Source organism: Taudactylus pleione, unplaced genomic scaffold, assembly GCF_031769625.1.
Source record: "Taudactylus pleione unplaced genomic scaffold, aTauple2 ptg000100l, whole genome shotgun sequence".
NCBI classification, from domain to species: Eukaryota; Metazoa; Chordata; class Amphibia; order Anura; family Myobatrachidae; genus Taudactylus; species Taudactylus pleione.
Window position 1 is genome coordinate 14,238,146 of NW_028284502.1, and position 19,188 is coordinate 14,257,333.

Genomic DNA, 19,188 nt, shown 5'->3' on the forward strand with positions numbered 1-19,188 from the left:
CTTTGGATATCACTCATTAGGATGTTCAATTAATAATAATGAGTGATGCAGAGTTAAAAGATGGTACTGGATTATGATGTATACCTAGCAAAAAATGTGTACGCCAGGGAAAACTTTGGTAAAAGAGTTGAACATCAGTTGATGTGGAATGACCCAGCTTCTGAATAATGTCCTGACAATTCACCTTCTACGTTTTATCAGTGATCATATATGGTTTTGTGTTTTTCCACTTTTTAACATTTTTAATTTTGGCTTATTCCGTTATCTAGTGTGCACCAATACTGTGTTCAATCAATGTTAAAACATTTTCTGATTTTTAAACTGTGATCTGTCGGAAAGGTATTTAATTAGGTCTTTTTTTTTTTCTTCCCGTTTCATCTTTCCTCAGATTTTGACTCTGTTTCGTTGTTTCCAGGCATGCATTCCTCGACAGCTACAGAACTGTTTGTTACCGGAGCACTGCAAACTTCTGGGACATTTCCAACATCTGCTCTCTCAGCCTATCAGCACCCAAATACATTCAGCTCTAGAAACTTTGCCACAGCCCCGTCGTTAACCTTGCAAGATGGAGCTTTCAGTGCTTCAACCAATGGTCTGATTTCTCCCCACGACCCTTTACTGCAGATCAAGACTTCACAGGCTCCAACCTTGACATTTGAGCGTCTTGGCAGCGCGGTGCTCAGTACCAGCATACCACAGTCTTCAACATATCGGTCTGCCCAGGAATCTGCACCACATCTCTTGCAGCCCCAGTTCAGTTTGTTGCCATCTGCACTTGGTGGGACCCAGCAGACCGCTCAGCCATATAGTACATCGGTTTTCACTGGTTCTACCGCCTCCATTGAAAGAGCACTTCAGAGGGAATGTAGTGTTATAAAACACCATCAGAGGCCTTCTAGTACGCAGTCTGTACAGGCACAGATATCTGGTACTCAGCATTCCTTACCGAATTATTTGGCAACTGCAAGTGGGGCTGCTTTGCAGGACTCATCCAGACAGTCTTCTTTGTTATGTGCTCCTCTGGGAGCTCTTACTCAGGTGAGCAATGGTGGACCAGTGCAGAAAACTCCCCAAGTTTCTGTAGAGTTGTCTCAATCTTACCCATCTGTCATACCATCCCCTGGCTATCCTCCCTCTTCTACAAAAACAAAAAATTGCCCTACAAAGGCACCACCAAGGTCATCAAAGACACCCAAATCTCAGAGCGTAGCTTCCCCTGGGCAGACCCAAAGTTATACGAAGTCTTCTCAGAACCAGAGTTCTGTCATTTCAAGCCAAGCACAAGCCTTCTCCTCAGCACAGCTAAGTAGCCTTCTGCCTGTAAGTCAATCCCCCAACTATGTTTCAACGCAGTCCCCAAACTTGCCGTCTGCTAGTCAATCTCAAGTCTTTTCAACAATCAAATCTGAAAAGCTGCCTCCACTGTACAAACCACTGACCGCGTTCTCCAGCCAATCACAAACCATAACCTCCGGCAGCCAAACGCTAAGTTACTCATCAGATCAGCCGCTTACGCTGTCTTCAGTTTCAAGCGATAACTACTCTGGTCAGACTCGAGACTTGTCTTCAGCTAACCAGACGCAAAGTTATTCTTCCAGTAACACTCAGGGCTTAACTCCGGTCAGTCAATCACAAGTTAGCTATTCATCTCAATCACAGGTGATGTCACCAGTAAGTCCTTCAGAGAGTTATAATTCAGGACAGAACCTACCACTAGCATCTCCATCTCTTCCGTTTTCTGCTTCCTCTCGCGGACAGACTATGCCTGCCTCGAGTCCCACACAGAACTACATTTCTATGCATTCATCCCAAAATTCGCAAGACTCCACTTCGCCTCAATCACAAAAGTTTTTGCCAACCGTTCCATCGTCCTCATTCTCGTCACCACCTCACTCGCAATCATTGCAGAACAGTCGAACATCTGCAGACTCCAAATCTTATGTGAAAAGGAAATCTGAAACCAATCTGTATGCACCTGTAAAACAAGAGGAGAAATTTCAGATTCAGGATTTGCAGGCGTTACAGCAGCAAACTAATATTGAGTCATCTACCCAAGGACTGAATGATGGGGAAATAAGTACGCAAGAGACGGCATACAGTGTTTCAAAAGCTGATGACCGTTATTCTCAAAGTGTTATCAAGAGCAATTCTCGCATGGAAGACCAAGTTCTCAGCCTTCAAGGACCTAAAAAAGATGAGCGAATGATGAGCCCTGTGGGACACATGTCACAGCATGTAGGCCACATAAACCATGCAACGGGCCACGATGCTAAAAAGTCAACGGACTTGATACAGTCTACACAAGTAAGTGCTAAAGACTTGAGTCAGCATAACATGTTGCACAAGGTCCACGAAGCAAAGCCTCCTGAGCAGCCAAGCACGTCCCCACAGCTCCAAGCTGTATTGAGGCACCCTCAGCATCTGCAACTATCGGGCACACAGGTACTTCTAGATTCAGATTTGGAGATCTTTAAGCAGTCTATTTTACAGTCCAACTTAGCGCAAGCAAAGCCACCCACGTCAATGCAGCGGATTCAGAGCCCACAGCATGTAGCGCACCAGTTCCTTCAAATGGATGGACACATTATCCAGAGCAATGGGGGTCAGCCTCAGCAGTCGCTTCACTCTCAAGGCTCTGATGTAATCAAAATGGACACCTCAGATGGAAAGCATTTACCGCCACACATGCATTCTAAAGATTTTGTCCAGAGAGCTCGGCTGGACTCAAAGAATCAGTTTGACGCTCTGAACCCGATGTGTTTTTCAGAGACCATGTTGCTCAGTGATGAAAGGAACTTTTTGTCTCATGTTGATGACATATTAGCAGCTACAGCAGCTCAAGAGTTTGCCAAGTCTTCTAGCGGGGATAATTTATCTATAAAGACTGAGGACTCCAAATCCCGTTTTCAGTCCCTGAATATGAGAAATATGTCCGCAAACTTCACACCTGCAAAGCAACAGCAGCATAATATAAATACCCTTTCTTTAAATGGTGGCCAAACAGCAATAAACCTTTCTACCGTATCCACGACTCATTCCAAAAATGTCAGTCTTGATCAAAATCGCATACAACCTTTAGAGCAAGATTTGCCAATTGGCATGGGTTCTCCGGTGCTAGGCACCAGCCAAGACGACCACGAGAAGAATTCTGAAATCAATAAGCAACAGGATTCTAGGGACGGAAATGAGGTGTGCGAAGATGGCCGAGATTCAGAGTTTTTGGCCAGTGCTAAGAGCCTCAGCGAGGAGAGTGCGGCATCTGAAGGAGACTTTATCATGGGCAGAGGTGAGAACTCATCAGTTGCTGGTCACGTTCAAGGCCAGCATATGTTGCAAACTGATCCTCAAGCAGGGGGCAGCTCCAGTGGCCAATTGGATGAAGACTGCCAAGATCTGGCACAAGATGGGTTCCAAAAGAGCAAGGCTAAAGAGAAGATGCCAATGAAACATTTTGCAGAAGATGAAAATGCAAACCCCAAACAAACAAAGCGGAATGCACAAATGAAGCGTCCTTTGCCGAAAGGCCCAGATGTGGGCATGCAATATTCCTCTCATGTTTCTGAAGGGTATTATGATACCTACCAGCACCAGGAACGGATGAGGCAAAAGATAAAAGAAGTGGAGGAGAAGCAGCCAGAAGTAAAGACTGGCTTCATCGCGTCTTTCTTAGACTTCCTAAAGACTGGACCAAAGCAGCAATTTTCAACTCCTGCTGTGCGTGTTCCCAATCGAATCAGAAGGCCATGTACCCCGGTAGTGAAGTCCCCATGCCCAGGTCCACTTTCTCAGATACAGTCTGCAGGATCTGAGGTTGGTAGTTCTCCTAAAAAGCCTGAGGATGAGTTTAAGAAGAACCTGGAGGCACTGCCCTCTTTCTCGTCTGATGATGATGATTCTGTTGGAGGAAACAATGATCTGCAGAAGAGTATCTCCACAGCATTGTCTGCTTTGGATGAGAATGGAGAAAAAAGGAATAAGGCCGGTGAGTTCATATCTACTGCTTAGATATATTGTGAATTAAATGTCTGATCATCTAATTACCAGCCAGTTATTGATTTGCAAGTTGGATACATAACCCCAAATAATAATGGCTGCTTTAGAGAGACCTAACTCTTAAGGCCCCCATACATCAGCAATTGATTGCACCAATCGTGCAATTTGCAATCGATTGTGTATAAAAGTCTTTCCCTTTTTCAATCGATTGCAGAATTGCCACAATCGATTGAAAAAGGGAAAGATTTTTATACACAATCGATTGCACGATTGCTGCAATCAATTGCTGATGTATGGGGGCCTTTACTGCTGAATAGATAATTTGTACCACCTGCCTCTTATAACAGCTAATTGCTATATTTAACACAAGGAAGAACATTAATTAACAGTGGGGGTCAGTCGGGACCTTGTGTTTTATCACTTATTTGCTCTTATGCCTCCATAGAGATGTGAGCAAAAATAAGCAATGTTTTACGTACCGTAATTCCCGGAAGTGTGCGCAACCGCACTTTGGGCAATATGCCAGCCAATAGAATCTGCCTTTTAAGGTGTGATGTAAGCTCCTAGAATTTGACTCGCCAGATTCTGAATGTTGCAATATAACTTTCATCCCCTTTTTAAATGGGGATGCTATCTGGAAACCGGCTGACGTGATCCCGACAGCCGGCTTCCCAACTGCTTTATCCCGGCGTGGGTTAAATGACCGGCGCCTATATCTAGACGCCTGTCATTTTCCTGACGCCGGGAGACAGGCGCCCGGCATCCCGATCGAAGGGATGCGGGGGGGGAGGGTTAGGTTTAGGGCACACGGGGGGGGACTTAGGGTTAGGCACCCCCTCGGGAGGGTTAGGGTTAGGCTAGGGGGAGGGTTAGGGTTAGGCTAGGGGGAGGGTTAGGGTTGGGCACCCCCCCTGGGGGACTTAGGTTTAGGCAGTGGGGAAGGGGGGTTTAGGGTTAGGCACTTGGGGGGGTAGGTTAGGGTTAGGCTCCCCTAAGGAGGGTTAGGGTTAGGGGGGTTAGGTTAGTATGTACTTATCTGAGGACGATCGGGATTTCCAGCGCTGTCAGGCTGCCGGGATCTGTCCATATGTCAGGCTGCCGCTGCCGGGAATGCGGCCGGCGGTATTTTATACCGATTCCTTTGTAATGAAGAAAAAAGAAGCCTTTATAACCTGGTTGGTTTGAGAACATTGGAGCTGATTCAGATCCGCTTGATATGATGCGAACGCTCGTAGCTGTCCGATTGTCGCTTTCTGCGCATGCGTACGCATCACAATGCGTGTGCGCAAACCACTGCGAGAGATCGGGAAGCAGTCGCTCGCCCAACATAGACAGCCCAGCTTAATGAGTGACAGGAGAGGCCGTTTGTGGTTGGTGACGGGCTGGCCACTAGTAACGGTGGAGTGGAGGTGCGAACACAGGCGTGCCTGAGTGTCTCAACGCCGTTCCAGAGGCGTGTATAATTAATAGACAGCGTCATAGTACATGTCACCTGGTTGAAATACACACTGAAGTGATCGCAGTGCTTGCGGCAGGGTATGGTCAACCTCAAGCGCTGCGATTGCATCCGATGGTGCTCGATGTACCAGTGTTTTCATGCACTTCCAGGAGATGACGTGTGCAAGTGGGCGTCTTATGAATGGCTGGTGGGCGTCTGCATACACACAGTGATTGCACGCCAAGACATAGTGGGCATGCTAATGCCTTGCCGTGCGATCGCCTGCCTTGCTGGGCGTGCGCTGGATTTGCATACACATTGAGCGTTTTCATCGAGCTAGAGGGTCTGAATGAGCTCAATTAACCGAACGCCCGATGACTACTTTTATCATGTAACCTTAGCTGACTCATCTAGTTATTGTTTCCTAGAGAGATGCTGTAAATAAAAGTAAGAACATTGTGACCTTTTTATGATTCCTTCGTCTCTGTTGAGGCATAATGTACTATGGATGTCTAGAGCAAAGATTTGAAATTGGCAGAAGTAGTGTCTACATGCAGCTCTGGTGAGGTTGCCGTACCCATTCCCTTAATATAGTGAAGGCAGCCATATGTGGGAGGATGTCATGAGTATGTACTATATGGGGCAGATTCAATTGCCTGCGGGTTCATTACTGTGTGATGGCGGGTTACATTAATAAACACGGTCAGATTTTTCCTTCAGATCTGAAAGATAACGATTTAAAAATCGTTCAGTCGTTCATATCTGAAGGAAAATCTGACATATCTGACATGCCTGGACGATGGACGATGAACGATACGCGTTCCCGTTTGTCAGATAACGATATCTGACATCTGATGTGTTTGCAGTCAGACTTGGACGATTCCATTCATTTTAATGCAGTCAAAAATCGTTCAAAACTTTGGTAAAATCGTTCAAATCTGACCGTGTGTAAGCTCACTCATTTCGGCAGATATTTTTATCAAGCGGCTCATGAAGCCCACGCGTTTAAGTTAGCAATGGCAAGTCTTGGGCATCACGGCAATGTTACACATTAACTCTGAAGTGCGCACCCTGTGTGATACCCATGTTAACGCCAATTCATGCGCATGTTAGCATAATGCAGATTTCTAATAAAATAGCAAAAAGTCTCCCATCTACTTTGAGGCCACTTGAATCTGCTCCTATATATTTTGAAAGCATAAACCTTACCGAGAACTGACTACATCGCTGACGCCACAAAGTTCCTAGTGAATTGATAGGCTGCCTTCACGGTGTAATTGAAAAGTGCATTTTTCTTCTTCAGGGTCCATAGGGATCCACAGGAATACCATGGGGTGTGTAGGTAGTGGTTAACGACCGAACACCAGACAGTCAAGCTTTTTAGCTCCCAGAATGCTTCGGTCCTTACCTCTATACCCCACCCCTAAGCCTGGGTCAATTCAGTTTTGCTGGTGATCGCCAGGAGTCAGTCACTTTTATTTTTAGACAGTGGGCTGCCTATGCAGCCCAAAGCTTTCTTTTTATGATTTATTATTCTTACACTGAGCGCACAGCAACAGACTGTTCTTAGGACGTCTGTGCTGTCGCACAATCACCCCTCCGTGACCGCAACTCCAGCCACGGCTCAGTACTTTCAGGCAGGGGCTCCTGGGAACTTTGCTAGCCGGCCCCACGGGAGGACCCCAGACTGCAACGCGGACTTCAGGGGACAGGTAAGGCTGTTTAGCAGTCTTGTCTCAGGGGACAGACCAGAGGTGCTGAGTGTGAACGACCTGAACTGGCTGGGGGATTCACTAGACCAACAGAGACTCCATCTGGACTGGGAATCCAGTACCCCGGGGCTTAAAAATCGGCATGGGGAGGTCAGCCATTCCCTTTCAACGGCCCCTTCCCCAGCTCTAGGCGCATTCCACCGCGGTCTCTTTGCTCAGAGCTACTGTTGTTGAATGTAGTTCCCTTTGCAGCCATATTATTTCTGCATTGTATGTGACTTATGCTAGCGCGCTCTGTCTGTTTTCCATATACTGTCAGCTTATATCTTTCCCTGTTTTTCTTTTATTGCCCCATATGCCGGTGTATAAGTGTCAAAACCTACTGCACTTAACATGTATGTGTATTTGTGAAGATTGTCACATACTGTGCAGTTGCACTCTACTCTGGGCCATAGCTGAGCTGTGATCTGCAGTTTATCTAAACCATTAGTAGAAACACTATAGTGCATGCCTACTTGGGTTTGGTGATTATTGTCACATACTTGGTGGTTGTACATTGCTCAGTGCCATACTGTGTGCTATACTACTCTGCAGCTATGTCTAGCAAGAGTAACAAGCAAGCGGCTGCACCTATACTACTATCATGCAGAGCCTGTACAGCAGGTTTATTTGAGGAGGATTTAATTCAGTACTGACTTTGTGCAATGTTATACTTCACCTGGCCTGTCAGTCCCTCCAGCCCCTGCCCAAGAGTGCCCCTGGGCCTCCTTGTGTCAGGTGCTGACTAATATTGTGGACCACCTAACAGTCCCGGCATTGATTCTCCTTGGGTAGCCACAACAGCTACAAGCAATACAGGTACTTCCTATGCCCCCTCTGTGGATAGATCTGGTCTCCTCTTCAGTACAGAGTCTGGTGGCTACTTCTACAGCCTTTCAAAATATGTTGTAAGGTTAGCTTAGTAAACTCCTAAGCTTCCTGTGTTCTCTTCATAGTGTACTCAGATTCTGAACTTTCATCTGAAGAGGCAGATGATGCTGATCTTTCTAATACTGAGTCTCCCTCGGGGGAGGAAGAACTCCAGTCTAGAATCAATATATCGGCTTTAGTGCGAGCTGTCAAATCTGTCCTCCAGGTAACAGATGATGAGCACGCCCCCAAACCAAAACACCCGCTATTTAAAAAACAAAAGGTGGTTTTGGCAGAGTTTCCTCACTCAGATCAGCTTTCAGAACACATGACAGCAGCTTTGAATACTCCTGGTGAAAAGTTTCAGCCCCAAAAGCGCCTGATCTCCTTTTATCCTATTCCGGCAGCTCAATGTGCCAAATGGGAAGCTCCCCCTGCAGTAGATTCCCATGTCTCACATTTGCATAAAAGCTCTATTTGACCTATTTCTACAGCTTCCTCACTGAAGGACCCAACGGATAGGAAGATTGAGGCTGGCCTAAAATGTGTGTATTCTCTTATAGGAGCTATTGCTCATCCAGCTTTGGCCATGTCTTTGGTGGCTAAGGCCATTGAAGGCTGGGCAGATGCTCTAGAGGAATCATTCTTCTTAGAGGCCTCCCAAGAACACAAGAACAGATGTCCTATATAGCTAACATCAGGGATGCGGCCTCCTATTTAGGAGAAGCGGCTTTGGATACTAGTCTCCTGGCCTCCAAAGCCCCGGCTACTTCAGTGGCTATCCGCCGTAATCTTTTGCTTTGTTTAATGAAGGCGGCTACTGACTCGAAGAAGGCCTTAGACAGAGTCTCTATCCTACACTGGGGAGATCCTGTTTGGCCCTGACTTGGATAAGCTTGTAGCTACTTTGGCAGCATCAAAAACTGCAATTCTGGGGCGTGGCCTAGCTGTCAGGCAGATCGGACGTGTCCCTGCACTGCTCCCGGGACAGTCCCTCTAACATACAGACCCCGTTGATTCTGAGGGTCCTCTGCCCCTACCTGGTCCCTTGTGGGTCTGCTCTCCTCCCGTCCGAGCTCCGTGGGCGGAATTGTGGCTCCGGAGACCCCGCGGCCTACCTTACTTCCAGAAGCCGCGGGCTAAATTTTGGACTCTGCCGCCGCTTCCCGGGCCTGTGCTCCGCGGCGGACGCTCCTCATCGCCGCGACTTCTTACCGCTCTGCAGGCCTGCTCAGCCGTACCAGGACCCCAGGTGGGACTCCACATACCCTCCTGGGCCCCGGTGGAGGCGTCTGCGCTTGTTGCCAAGAATCGCGGGAGGCGGCCATCTTGAGGCCTCCCTTCTCCCATAGCGGTCTCTGGATAAGACAAGGAGTGGAGGGGGAGTGCATCTGAGGGTTGACCAGGCTGTCCTACTGTCCTGCCTGTGTCTCTGACCAGCCTGCTTTGCCCTATACAGGCTCCTGATGTTACTGGCCTGCCTCTTACAGGGATAAGGCAAATAAGACACTATTATCTTTCCTTGGAGGAGCTTTCTTCTGTGTAAGATCTGTGTCCTCCCTGCACTCAGTGGACACTAAGCCTTCAAATGCATGTCCTGACAGCCTTAGCCATGATATAAATGTAAGGCACTGAGGGGAAAGTGTAATATGACACCCATTTTCTGCTATGCCTAGTTATCCATCTTTTCCTTACTACGTCAGTTTGCTCTGATATGTTCCCTCATGGGGAGACGCAGTATTGCTAAACGCCCTGCTGCCACTCCAGTTAAACCTCCACCTAACACTGCGTTCCATACTCTATTTGGCGTTTCCACATCAGCGACTGGTACTCCTCCAGGTCCTACCTCTCCACATATGGCTTCAGGGAGCTCTGATGGAGGCTCTACCCCGCAGTCTCATTCACCCCATCTTACTCCACTTGTTCCTGTTAATTCGTCCGATATTGGGGAGATTCTGCAACATATACGGTCCTTGCCGACTCGACAGGATATTCAACAGGATCTACAATTATTGGAACAAAGAATTCAGGAAACAGTCCAGACTCACATCTCCTCCATCCGTTCGGACCTCACTCACGTAGCAGAGAGAGTGGTTTCGTTGGAAGATCACGTGGATTCTGTCGATACCCAGCTTGGCGACTGCAACGTTTTGCGTCTCGCCACTCTCGTATATTGTTGGAAATGCAGCGTAGATTGGATGATGTTGACAACAGGGGTAGACGTAACAATTTGCGGATCCGTGGGGTCCCCGAAGATATTACCCAGTCGGGAATTGAAGATGCTCTCACTAAAATATTTAATGAACTTCTGCATGTTGACCCGGATATGACCGAGCTCATAGGGCTTTGCGCCCTAAGGGTATGCCCTCTGAAAAACCCAGAGACATTATATGTCGACTGCACTACTATACGGTGAAGGAGCAAATTCTACGAGAAGCCAGACAAACTAAAGAGATCGACTTCAATGGATGTTCAGTACAGATTTTCCAGGACCTCTCGTGGTCAACACTTCAACAGAGGCGCCTCCTCCGCCCACTCACAGAGGAATTACACAAGCGGGACATTAAATTCCGCTGGGGCTTTCCGCTAAGTATACAAGTGCTGCATGAGGGGAAGCTTCATATTCTTCGAGAACCTGCTGAACTGCCCCAATTCTGTTCTTCTCTTGGTCTGCCTGCTGTTTCGGTCCCTAACTGGCTTGATTTATTGGATACCAGTGTTCCCTTGTCATCTCGTAGGGAGACCTGGCAGCAATCTCGAGGTTCCAGACGTAGACCAGGAAGAGATCCTGCAGCTGAGAGCGAGGAAACTACTTGATCAGGAAAGTTATGATTATCCGTAATCTCCCTTTGTGTACTTATTGCCTTTTTGTGGACTTCTCGTTGATATATGCTGTTTTCCTATACATTATAGGATGCTAGTTGCTGTTATATGTACATTTATTTGAGATCCTGTTATTTGTTTACATAGGTCCCAATAGGCCTTGAGCAGTTGCAGTTCTTCTGTTTAGCTTGATCTTTTTCATGGCTATCTCTAATCTACTAGCTAAATGTCTTTCTATTGTTCTTACATATTTTATTGTTCTAGGCGACTATTTGTTTTTCTATTAATTTAGATAGGTCCCATTTGTTTTTGGGTTTGTTTGGACCTATTTGGGGTGTCATGTTCATTATTACCCTCCTATTTCCCCCTACTCCGTTGTGTATACAATGTCCATGGACCCCTTAGGGGCTTTCATGGCCTTTATTAAGGAGTTTCATTTTTATGCTATTTTCATTTTCAGTTTTGAATTGAGATTGCTACCATGCCCTTTGTTTTTTATGATTTGTTCTGTGTTTTTCTTGTTTTTTCCTCATTTCCTTTTTTCCTTCCTTCCCTTCTGTGTCTCTTTCTCCCTCGTTATTGTTTTGCTGATGGACACTATCTGTATGCAGGTATTTGATTTAGGTACCCAACATTCAAGACACTCACCCACACACTTTAAATATGGCTAAGTTATCTATTTTTTCTAACAATGTAAAGGGTCTTAATATACCGGAGAAACGATCCAGTCTTTTACATACGTTGCAAATGGATAAGGTAGATATAGCTTTTCTCCAGGAGACGCATTTTAAGAAAGGTGTGGCCCCGTCTTTACGTTCTCGTTTTTTTCCAGTGGGGTACTTTAATGATTTCTCCGAAGCCAAGGCTAGAGGGGTGGCCATCTTGTTTTCTAAACATCTAGTGCTTTCTGATATCTCAGTTGTGCGTATTGGAGATGGTAGGGGTTTATTAGTTAAGGTTACCATAGCCAACCAAAAATATTCCCTGGTAAATTTATATGTACCCAACAGGGGTCAGTCTGGCTTTCTACGGAAGTCGTTAGAATCGATAGAGGACCAGTTGGAGGGCATCCGAGTGGTTGATGGAGATTTTAATTGGGATTGGGCCTTGGAGCCTTCTCTTGATACCACTTCTGGTTCTCTGCGTACCTCTATTAAAGAGACTAAGAAATTTAGACTGACATTGCATGATTTCCAATTGGTAGATACCTGGAGACTCTTACACCCAGCAGAGAGGGATTACACCTTTTATTCTTCCCCACATAATTCTTATTCCCGCATTGACTATATTTGTGTAGACCATTCCCACTTAGACCTTCTTGCAGATGCCACTATTGGGCAGATTTCCGGTTCTGACCACGCCCCAATATCTCTAACTTTGTACCTTCGCGATCCCCCCTGCGCCAGTGGCACTGGAAGCTCAATGAACAATTCCTTCGTGATTCATACTGTAAGGATCAAATTGGGGAAACCCTGAGAGAGTACATTTCTCATAATCTCACGGATGATGTTTCACCCGTCTCAATCTGGGAAGCTCACAAATGTGTGGTCAGAGGTAAATGTATTCAGTTAGGGTCCTATCTTAAAAAAAAGAAAACTGAAAGCAGGGATGCTTTGTTATCCAAAATCCGGATGCTCGAACTTACCCATAAAAATACTATGGCCTCTGATATATTTGTAGAACTTCAAAAGGCTAGAGATGCTCTTAACAATTTACTATATGAAGGGGCTAGGAGAGGGTTTCGAAGATGTCGTCATAAGTACTATCGTTGGGGGAACAAACCAGGCAAAATGTTGGCTAGGGCTCTTAGAGCTCAGAGATCCCTGACTTATCTCCAATGTATCAAGGATCATACGGGCAAACTTTGTCATACAGACAAAGATATTGCAGCAGTCTTTCAGTCTTTCTACTCTACCCTATATAACCTAGGTCCGGATAATGTGAATTTAGATCATACAGCTCGGGTATCGCAGATTCAGAGGTATCTAGAAGAAATAGCTTTCCCTACTCTCCCCGAGGCGGTGACAAAGGCTCTGGATTCCCCTTTTACAGAAGACGAATTATCTGCTGCTATTAAGTCCTCCCCTTCTGGTAAGAGTCCCGGACCTGATGGCTTCACGCTGTCTTACTACAAGGCGTATCAAGACATTCTCTTGCCGCTTTTGTTAAGGGCCTGTAATGCTGTTTCAGCGCATACCCCTTTTTCCGGTCAATCGCTTGCAGCACACATTACGGTCGTCCCTAAGGAGGGCAAGGATCCATCATTACCGGCGAGTTATCGTCCAATATCTCTTCTAAATGTAGACGTTAAGCTTTATGCGAAGCTTATAGCCAATCGGCTTAAGCCTCTTCTTCCGTCTATCATCCACTCGGACCAGGTGGGGTTTGTCCCAGGTAGAGAGGCGAAAGACAATACCACCAAGGTCCTTGACCTGATACACCATGCAGTCTCCTCTGACATTCCCATGATGCTCCTCTCCACTGATGCTGAAAAGGCATTCGACCGGGTGGATTGGGGCTTCATGACAGGGGTGTTGCAGCGCTTAGGTTTGGGTGAAGTCTTCCTTTCAAAAATCCTGGCTCTATATAGGGCCCCTTCGGCCCAGATACGAGTAAATGGGATTTTGTCGACTCCAGTCCATATATCGAATGGTACTCGTCAGGGCTGTCCGCTCTCTCCCTTGGTTTTTGTACTGTGCATGGAAGCCCTGGCGAGGGCAATTAGAGCAAACCCTAATATAACTGGCCTTAAAGTGGGTTCACAAGACTATGGCCTTGCCCTCTTTGCGGATGACCTGCTAGCGATATTAACTAATCCGGTTATCTCTCTCCCTAACTTAATGAGAGAATTCCAGCGTTTTGGGGATCTCTCTAATTTTAAGATTAATTATAGTAAATCTGTTGCCTTAAATATCACCGCTTCGGTTAAGACAGTGTCTGCACTTAGTGCCTCCTTCCCCTTTAAATGGCAGGCTTCTTCTCTTAAGTACTTAGGCATCTGTATCCCTAGACGTATATGTGACCTGTTTGCCCTTAACCATACACCGTTGCTTAGCTCCATTCGTAAAGAATTGGATCGGTGGGGTATGCAGGGGTTTTCGTGGCTGGGCCGTCTAAATATCATCAAAATGAATATTTTACCGCGCCTCTTATATCTACTGCAGACTACACCAATTGCCTTACCCTCTGGCTTCTTGTCGGAAGCACATACCCTCATCCGAAAATTTGTCTGGGGGGGTAGAAAGCCCAGATTTAAACATGAAGTGCTTTTTAGGCGGAAATGCAGGGGAGGCCAACAATTGCCAATGATATCCACATACCATCAGGCCATTATGCTCGGTAGAGTTCTGGACTGGACTCGAGGCACAGTGGGTAAGCAATGGGTGGAACTGGAGGCGGAATCATCCAATCTTCACTTGAGCACTTTGCCGTGGTGCTCTAAAATTGCTTGTTCCTCACACCCAATAGTCGGCCCTACATTGGAAATATGGAAAAAATTGCGTGTTATATCTGGGATTTCTTCAGTAATATCTCCCCTTACTCCTATCCTTTATAATCCCCTTTTCCCTCCCGGGACCTCAGGACGGTTTTCCTCCACATGGTCTGATGCAGGGATTTCTAGGGCAGGCCACCTTGTGTCCAAAGGTCAATATATAACTTTTTCAGATTTTTGTAACAATACTTCTCTTACAAACCAAAGTTTCTGGGCATACATTCAGATTAGACATTTTGCCTCTTCTCTTGGGGGCCCTTCAGTATTTGCTAGAGATATGACACCCTTTGAATCTGTGTGTTCGCAACGGCAGTCTCCCACACACATAATTTCGGGTATATACAAGATTTTATTATATAACATGTTTGAAGATGACCCTCTTTTTGTAAAGGCCTGGGATAGAGACTTTATTAAAAAAGACATACATATTAATTGGGATAAAGTGTTCCAAGTTACTAGTATGTGTTCCAATAGTTTGGAGATTTTGGAAACGCAGTGTAAGGTAATGACAAGATGGTACCGCTGTCCGGTCATTCTCCATAAATGCTATCCCACGGTGTCCCCTCTCTGCTGGAGATGTTTTGGGGAAACAGGTACGATGATGCACATCTGGTGGGATTGTTCACTAATTGTCCCCTTTTGGGTAGGGATAATAGCCTTGGCTTCGGAGATATTAGGTTATTCTGTATCATCTGGTCCGGACTTCTGGCTGCTCTCCCATACATCCGACCCGATTTCTCTTTATAAAAAGTCCCTTCTTCGACATATTAATAATGCTGCTAGGGCGGTACTCCCAGTTCGCTGGCGCTCTCGGATCCCTCCGACAGTGTGGGATTGTTGTCAACGCCTTGACTTTTACATGACCATGGATGATGTCCTTTACTCAGCCCCTGAGAAACATTCTGAGTTTATTGCTATGTGGTCCAGCTGGATTGATTTTAAATCCTCAGCCTCATATGCAGCCCTCATTCCACAACCTTAATTTCTAAATATTTCTGGTGTTCTGGTTTAGAGTTCGGTACATCCAGTGTATATTTGCCCTCCCCCTCTCTATCTTTCCCTCTCTATTATTTTTCTTCCCCATCTTTTTTCTTTTCCTTATTTTTCTGATTATTTTATAGTGAAGTACGCTATACTTTAGACTTTACTAAATTATTTTAGTTTTGGTTTCTGGTTTTTGTATGTCTAAGTATGGAGCTGTATTATTGTGCTTTTTCATGTACAATACTGTGTTTTGTATTGATTCTTTTTTGCTGCAAAAGTATGTCTTGTGCTTTGAAAATAAAGAATTAATAAAAAAAAAAAACTGCAATTCTACCTTCAGCATCCACACCCAAACCTCGGATCCGGTCCTTTCATTCCTTTTCTCGACACTCGGCCTCCAAGTCTAAGCAGACCTGGGCCACCAGAGTAGGAGGCAGCACTGGCATCTGACTACCACAGACGCTTGGGTACAAGAAGTGGTCTCTGACGGGTATGCCATCTCTTTTCTAAGAAGGCTACTCCAAAAACTCTTTTGCACATGCCCTTCTTCGGATCCGAACAAGGCCCTGCTCCTCCAAAAAAACATTCAGTCCTTGCTGCAAGCGGGGGTAATAGTTCCAGTTCCGCTGTCACAGCAAAGGAAAGGTTATTACTCCACCCTGTCAGAAGCCAAACTGGTCTTATCGCCCGATCCTCAATCTAAAATCTCTGAACAAGTTCATCAGGGTGCCCAGATTTCGTATGGAAATCCTATGCTCTATTGTCCTTGCTATGGAGCCTGGGGACTATTTGGTATCTCTGGACATTCAGGACACTTACCCTCATGTACCTATAGCACCCTCTCACCAGCAGTACCTTTTGGTTTGCTGTCCTACATCAACCTTTCCAGTTTTGGGCTCTGCCCTTTGGACTTTCTACAGCTCCATGGGTCTTTACCAAAATTATGGCTACCATGGCAGCCCACCTGCGGGGTCAGGGAATCCGGCTGCTCTCATACCTGGACGACCTCTTGCTCTTGGCAAGCTTTCCAGAGGTTCTTCACCACCATCTACAGGTAACCTTTGCTTCCTGCACAGACATGCAGGGGTATTCAATATGGGTGCGTTTTTGCGTTAATATCGGAGGTATGATGTCATTATCGCAGGTTTTAGTTTTACACCGTATTTAATTTCAAAGACTTATCGCAGTTTTGAAAAGTCTTTGATAAAAAACGGGGATAAGTTTTCACCATTGAATAGGTGTCGAAAAAAAGTGCAGAATTGGGGTTTAGGGGTGCAGGCTTAAAAAAAATAGCCTGCACCCCTGGGACAGACATTTAAAAAAGAACTGTGTCAAAAAAAGTTTAAAAAAAAAAAAATAGGGACACCCCAAAAAATTTCTTTAAAAATTGGGGTGAAAAAAAAAAAGGGAAAAAATTGTTTAACAATAGGGAAATAGGTTCAGGGCTATTCTGCAAGTATGCGGCAGATGTTTTCTAGAATAGAATTATAGCGGCAGGTGCACAAATGCAGAATTTTTAAAAACTTACTTTAGGGACATAAAAATATGCTAGTACCCATTTTCATGTACCCCAAATTTGATGGGACCACTTAAAAAAACGAAAAAAATAACCTAAGTGCTCTTCTGCATCACTTCTTCAATGTCGGGAAAAAAAACACCTGCTGCGGCTATTTAAATCCCCGACTTTCAATTAAAGGCTAAAACGGGGGTACCCATAGTGATCCCCATGTTTTTACAACTTTAGGGGGGTCTTACAATTTTTTAAAGGAAAAATTTGTAACTTTACGCAAATCCAACTTCGGAGTTTCCCGTTTTCGTTAATTTTATATTGAATACGGGTATAAGTGGGAGCGCGCCCGATACTTTAACGCAGGTAAAAACTCCGATATGAAACGTTAACTTCGACAGTGAAGTTAACGTTTCATATTGAATACCCCTCATGGTTGGCTAATCAACTGGAAAAAGTCCTCCCTGAGCCCTTCCCAAAAGATGGTCCATCTGGGAGCTCTTTTAGATACTCAGAAAATCTTCATGACAGCGGACAAGTTCCACACTGTAACAACGAGTGTGCAGATTACTCCACAGTCACCGAGTGTCAATTCACTCAGCAATGCAAATTCTGGGATCCATGGTCTCCACCTTCGACATGGTGGAGTACGCTCAGTTTCACTCAAGGCCGCTGCAACACCTAATCCTTTCTAGGTGGAACGGGTTACCTCACCGGATCAAATCCCAGACGATGGTGCTCTCTCGAGAGAGGGAGAGGTGAGTCTGGCCCTCTCCTGGTGGCTACAGACGGCACACCTAATCCAGGGTCGCCCCTTCTGGATCCCGAAATGGGTCCTCCTGATGACACAAGTCTCCGGGGCTGTGGAGCAGTGATGGTCAACGCTCCTTCCAGGGCCGTTGGACATCGTTCAGGACGAGCCTACCAATCAACGTATTGGAACTCTGAGCCATCTACAATGCCCTCACTCTGGCCAAGGACATTCTTCAGGGTCAGCCTGTACAGGTGCAGTCAGTCAACGCCACTGCAATGGCCTACATCAATCACCAGGGAGGCACTCTAAGTCGGTCAGCCATGTCAGACGTGTCACGTATTCCCACATGGGCCGAATATCACCTCCCAGCCATCTCAATGGTGTTCATCACTGGAGTTCTAAATTGGGAAGCAGACTTTCTCAGCCATCACTACGTGCATGCCAGAGAGTGGTCTTTCAACTCCTAGTGAACAAATGGGGCCTGCCAGAGGTGGACCTCATGGCCTCCCGACACAGTCGCAAGCTGCTGGTGTATGGGTCCAGAACAAGAGATGCCGTAGCAGCCTTCGTAGACTCCTTGTCAGTGTAGTGGACTTTCCATCTGGCGTACCTATTCCCTCCAGTCTCCCTGCTTCCTCGAGTCATTCAAAAGTTCCAGCAAGACTAAGGCACTTTTCTACTGGTGGCTCAGGCCTGGCCCAGACGACATTGGTACTCCAATCTTCAGAGCCTCTCCATAGACTCTTCTTTTCTACTTCCTCAACGGCTGGATCTGTTGTCTCTGGGTCCCTGTCTACATATGGACCTGGGTCGTCTTTCTTTGACTGAGTGGCTCTGAGACATCCCTCCTGAGATCCAAAGGGTTTTCTCGCTCTGTGGTCCAGACTATGCTCAGTGCGCGTTAGCTGGCATCTGCCCGGATCTATCACATAGTGTGACATACATACTTCCAGTGGTGTAATACAAGAAAGTACGACCCTCAGGTTTTTAGGGTCTCTAGAGGCCTGGCCTTCCTTCAAGCAGGACTGGACCTTGGACTCTGTTTAGCCTCACTAAAAATGCATGTTTCTGCTCTGTCCATCTGGTTCCAGCGCAGACTTGCTCGACTGCCGGATGTCCACACCTTTCTCCAAGGTGTCCTCCATATTCAACCCTCCTTTGTCCCTCCAGTGGCTCCGTGAGATTTGGCAGTGGTTCGCCATGCCCTTCAGGGTCCTCCGTTTGAACCTCCTGGATTCAGTGGAACTCAAGTGGCTTACTGCAAAGACTCAGTTTATTCTGGCTATTGCGTCCGTACGTAGGGTGTCAGATTTAGGGGCTCTTTCCTGTCGCTCCCTTTTTCTGATCTTTCATCGGGACAGGGCTGTTCTTCGAACTCGTCCTGGTTTCCTTCCCAAGGTTTCTCATTTCCATATTAATGAGGAAATTGTAGTTCCGGGCTTCCATTCACCAGACCTCTTGGCAGGTGAGGCGTCCTTGGATATGGTCCGTGCTCTCAGGATCTACATGGACCGTACAAGTTCTCTTTAGAAAACAGATTCCCTATTTGTCCTATATGGATTCCACAAGAGGGGC

General features: G+C 46.1%; 1 protein-coding gene across 2 annotated transcripts in view; it reads left to right on the top strand.

Annotated features, from left to right (window-relative positions):
- The window catches only part of QSER1 (glutamine and serine rich 1), a 92,742-nt gene that overhangs the window by 52,219 nt on the left and 21,335 nt on the right, over positions 1–19,188 (top strand). The window contains exon 4 of one of the 2 annotated variants that reach the window (XM_088470440.1): positions 389–3,982. In XM_088470440.1, the coding sequence (XP_088326566.1) occupies positions 389–3,982 (3,594 nt within the window). The remainder of the gene's footprint in view (positions 1–388; positions 3,983–19,188) is intronic. The other variant, XM_088470441.1, reaches the window with a different exon arrangement.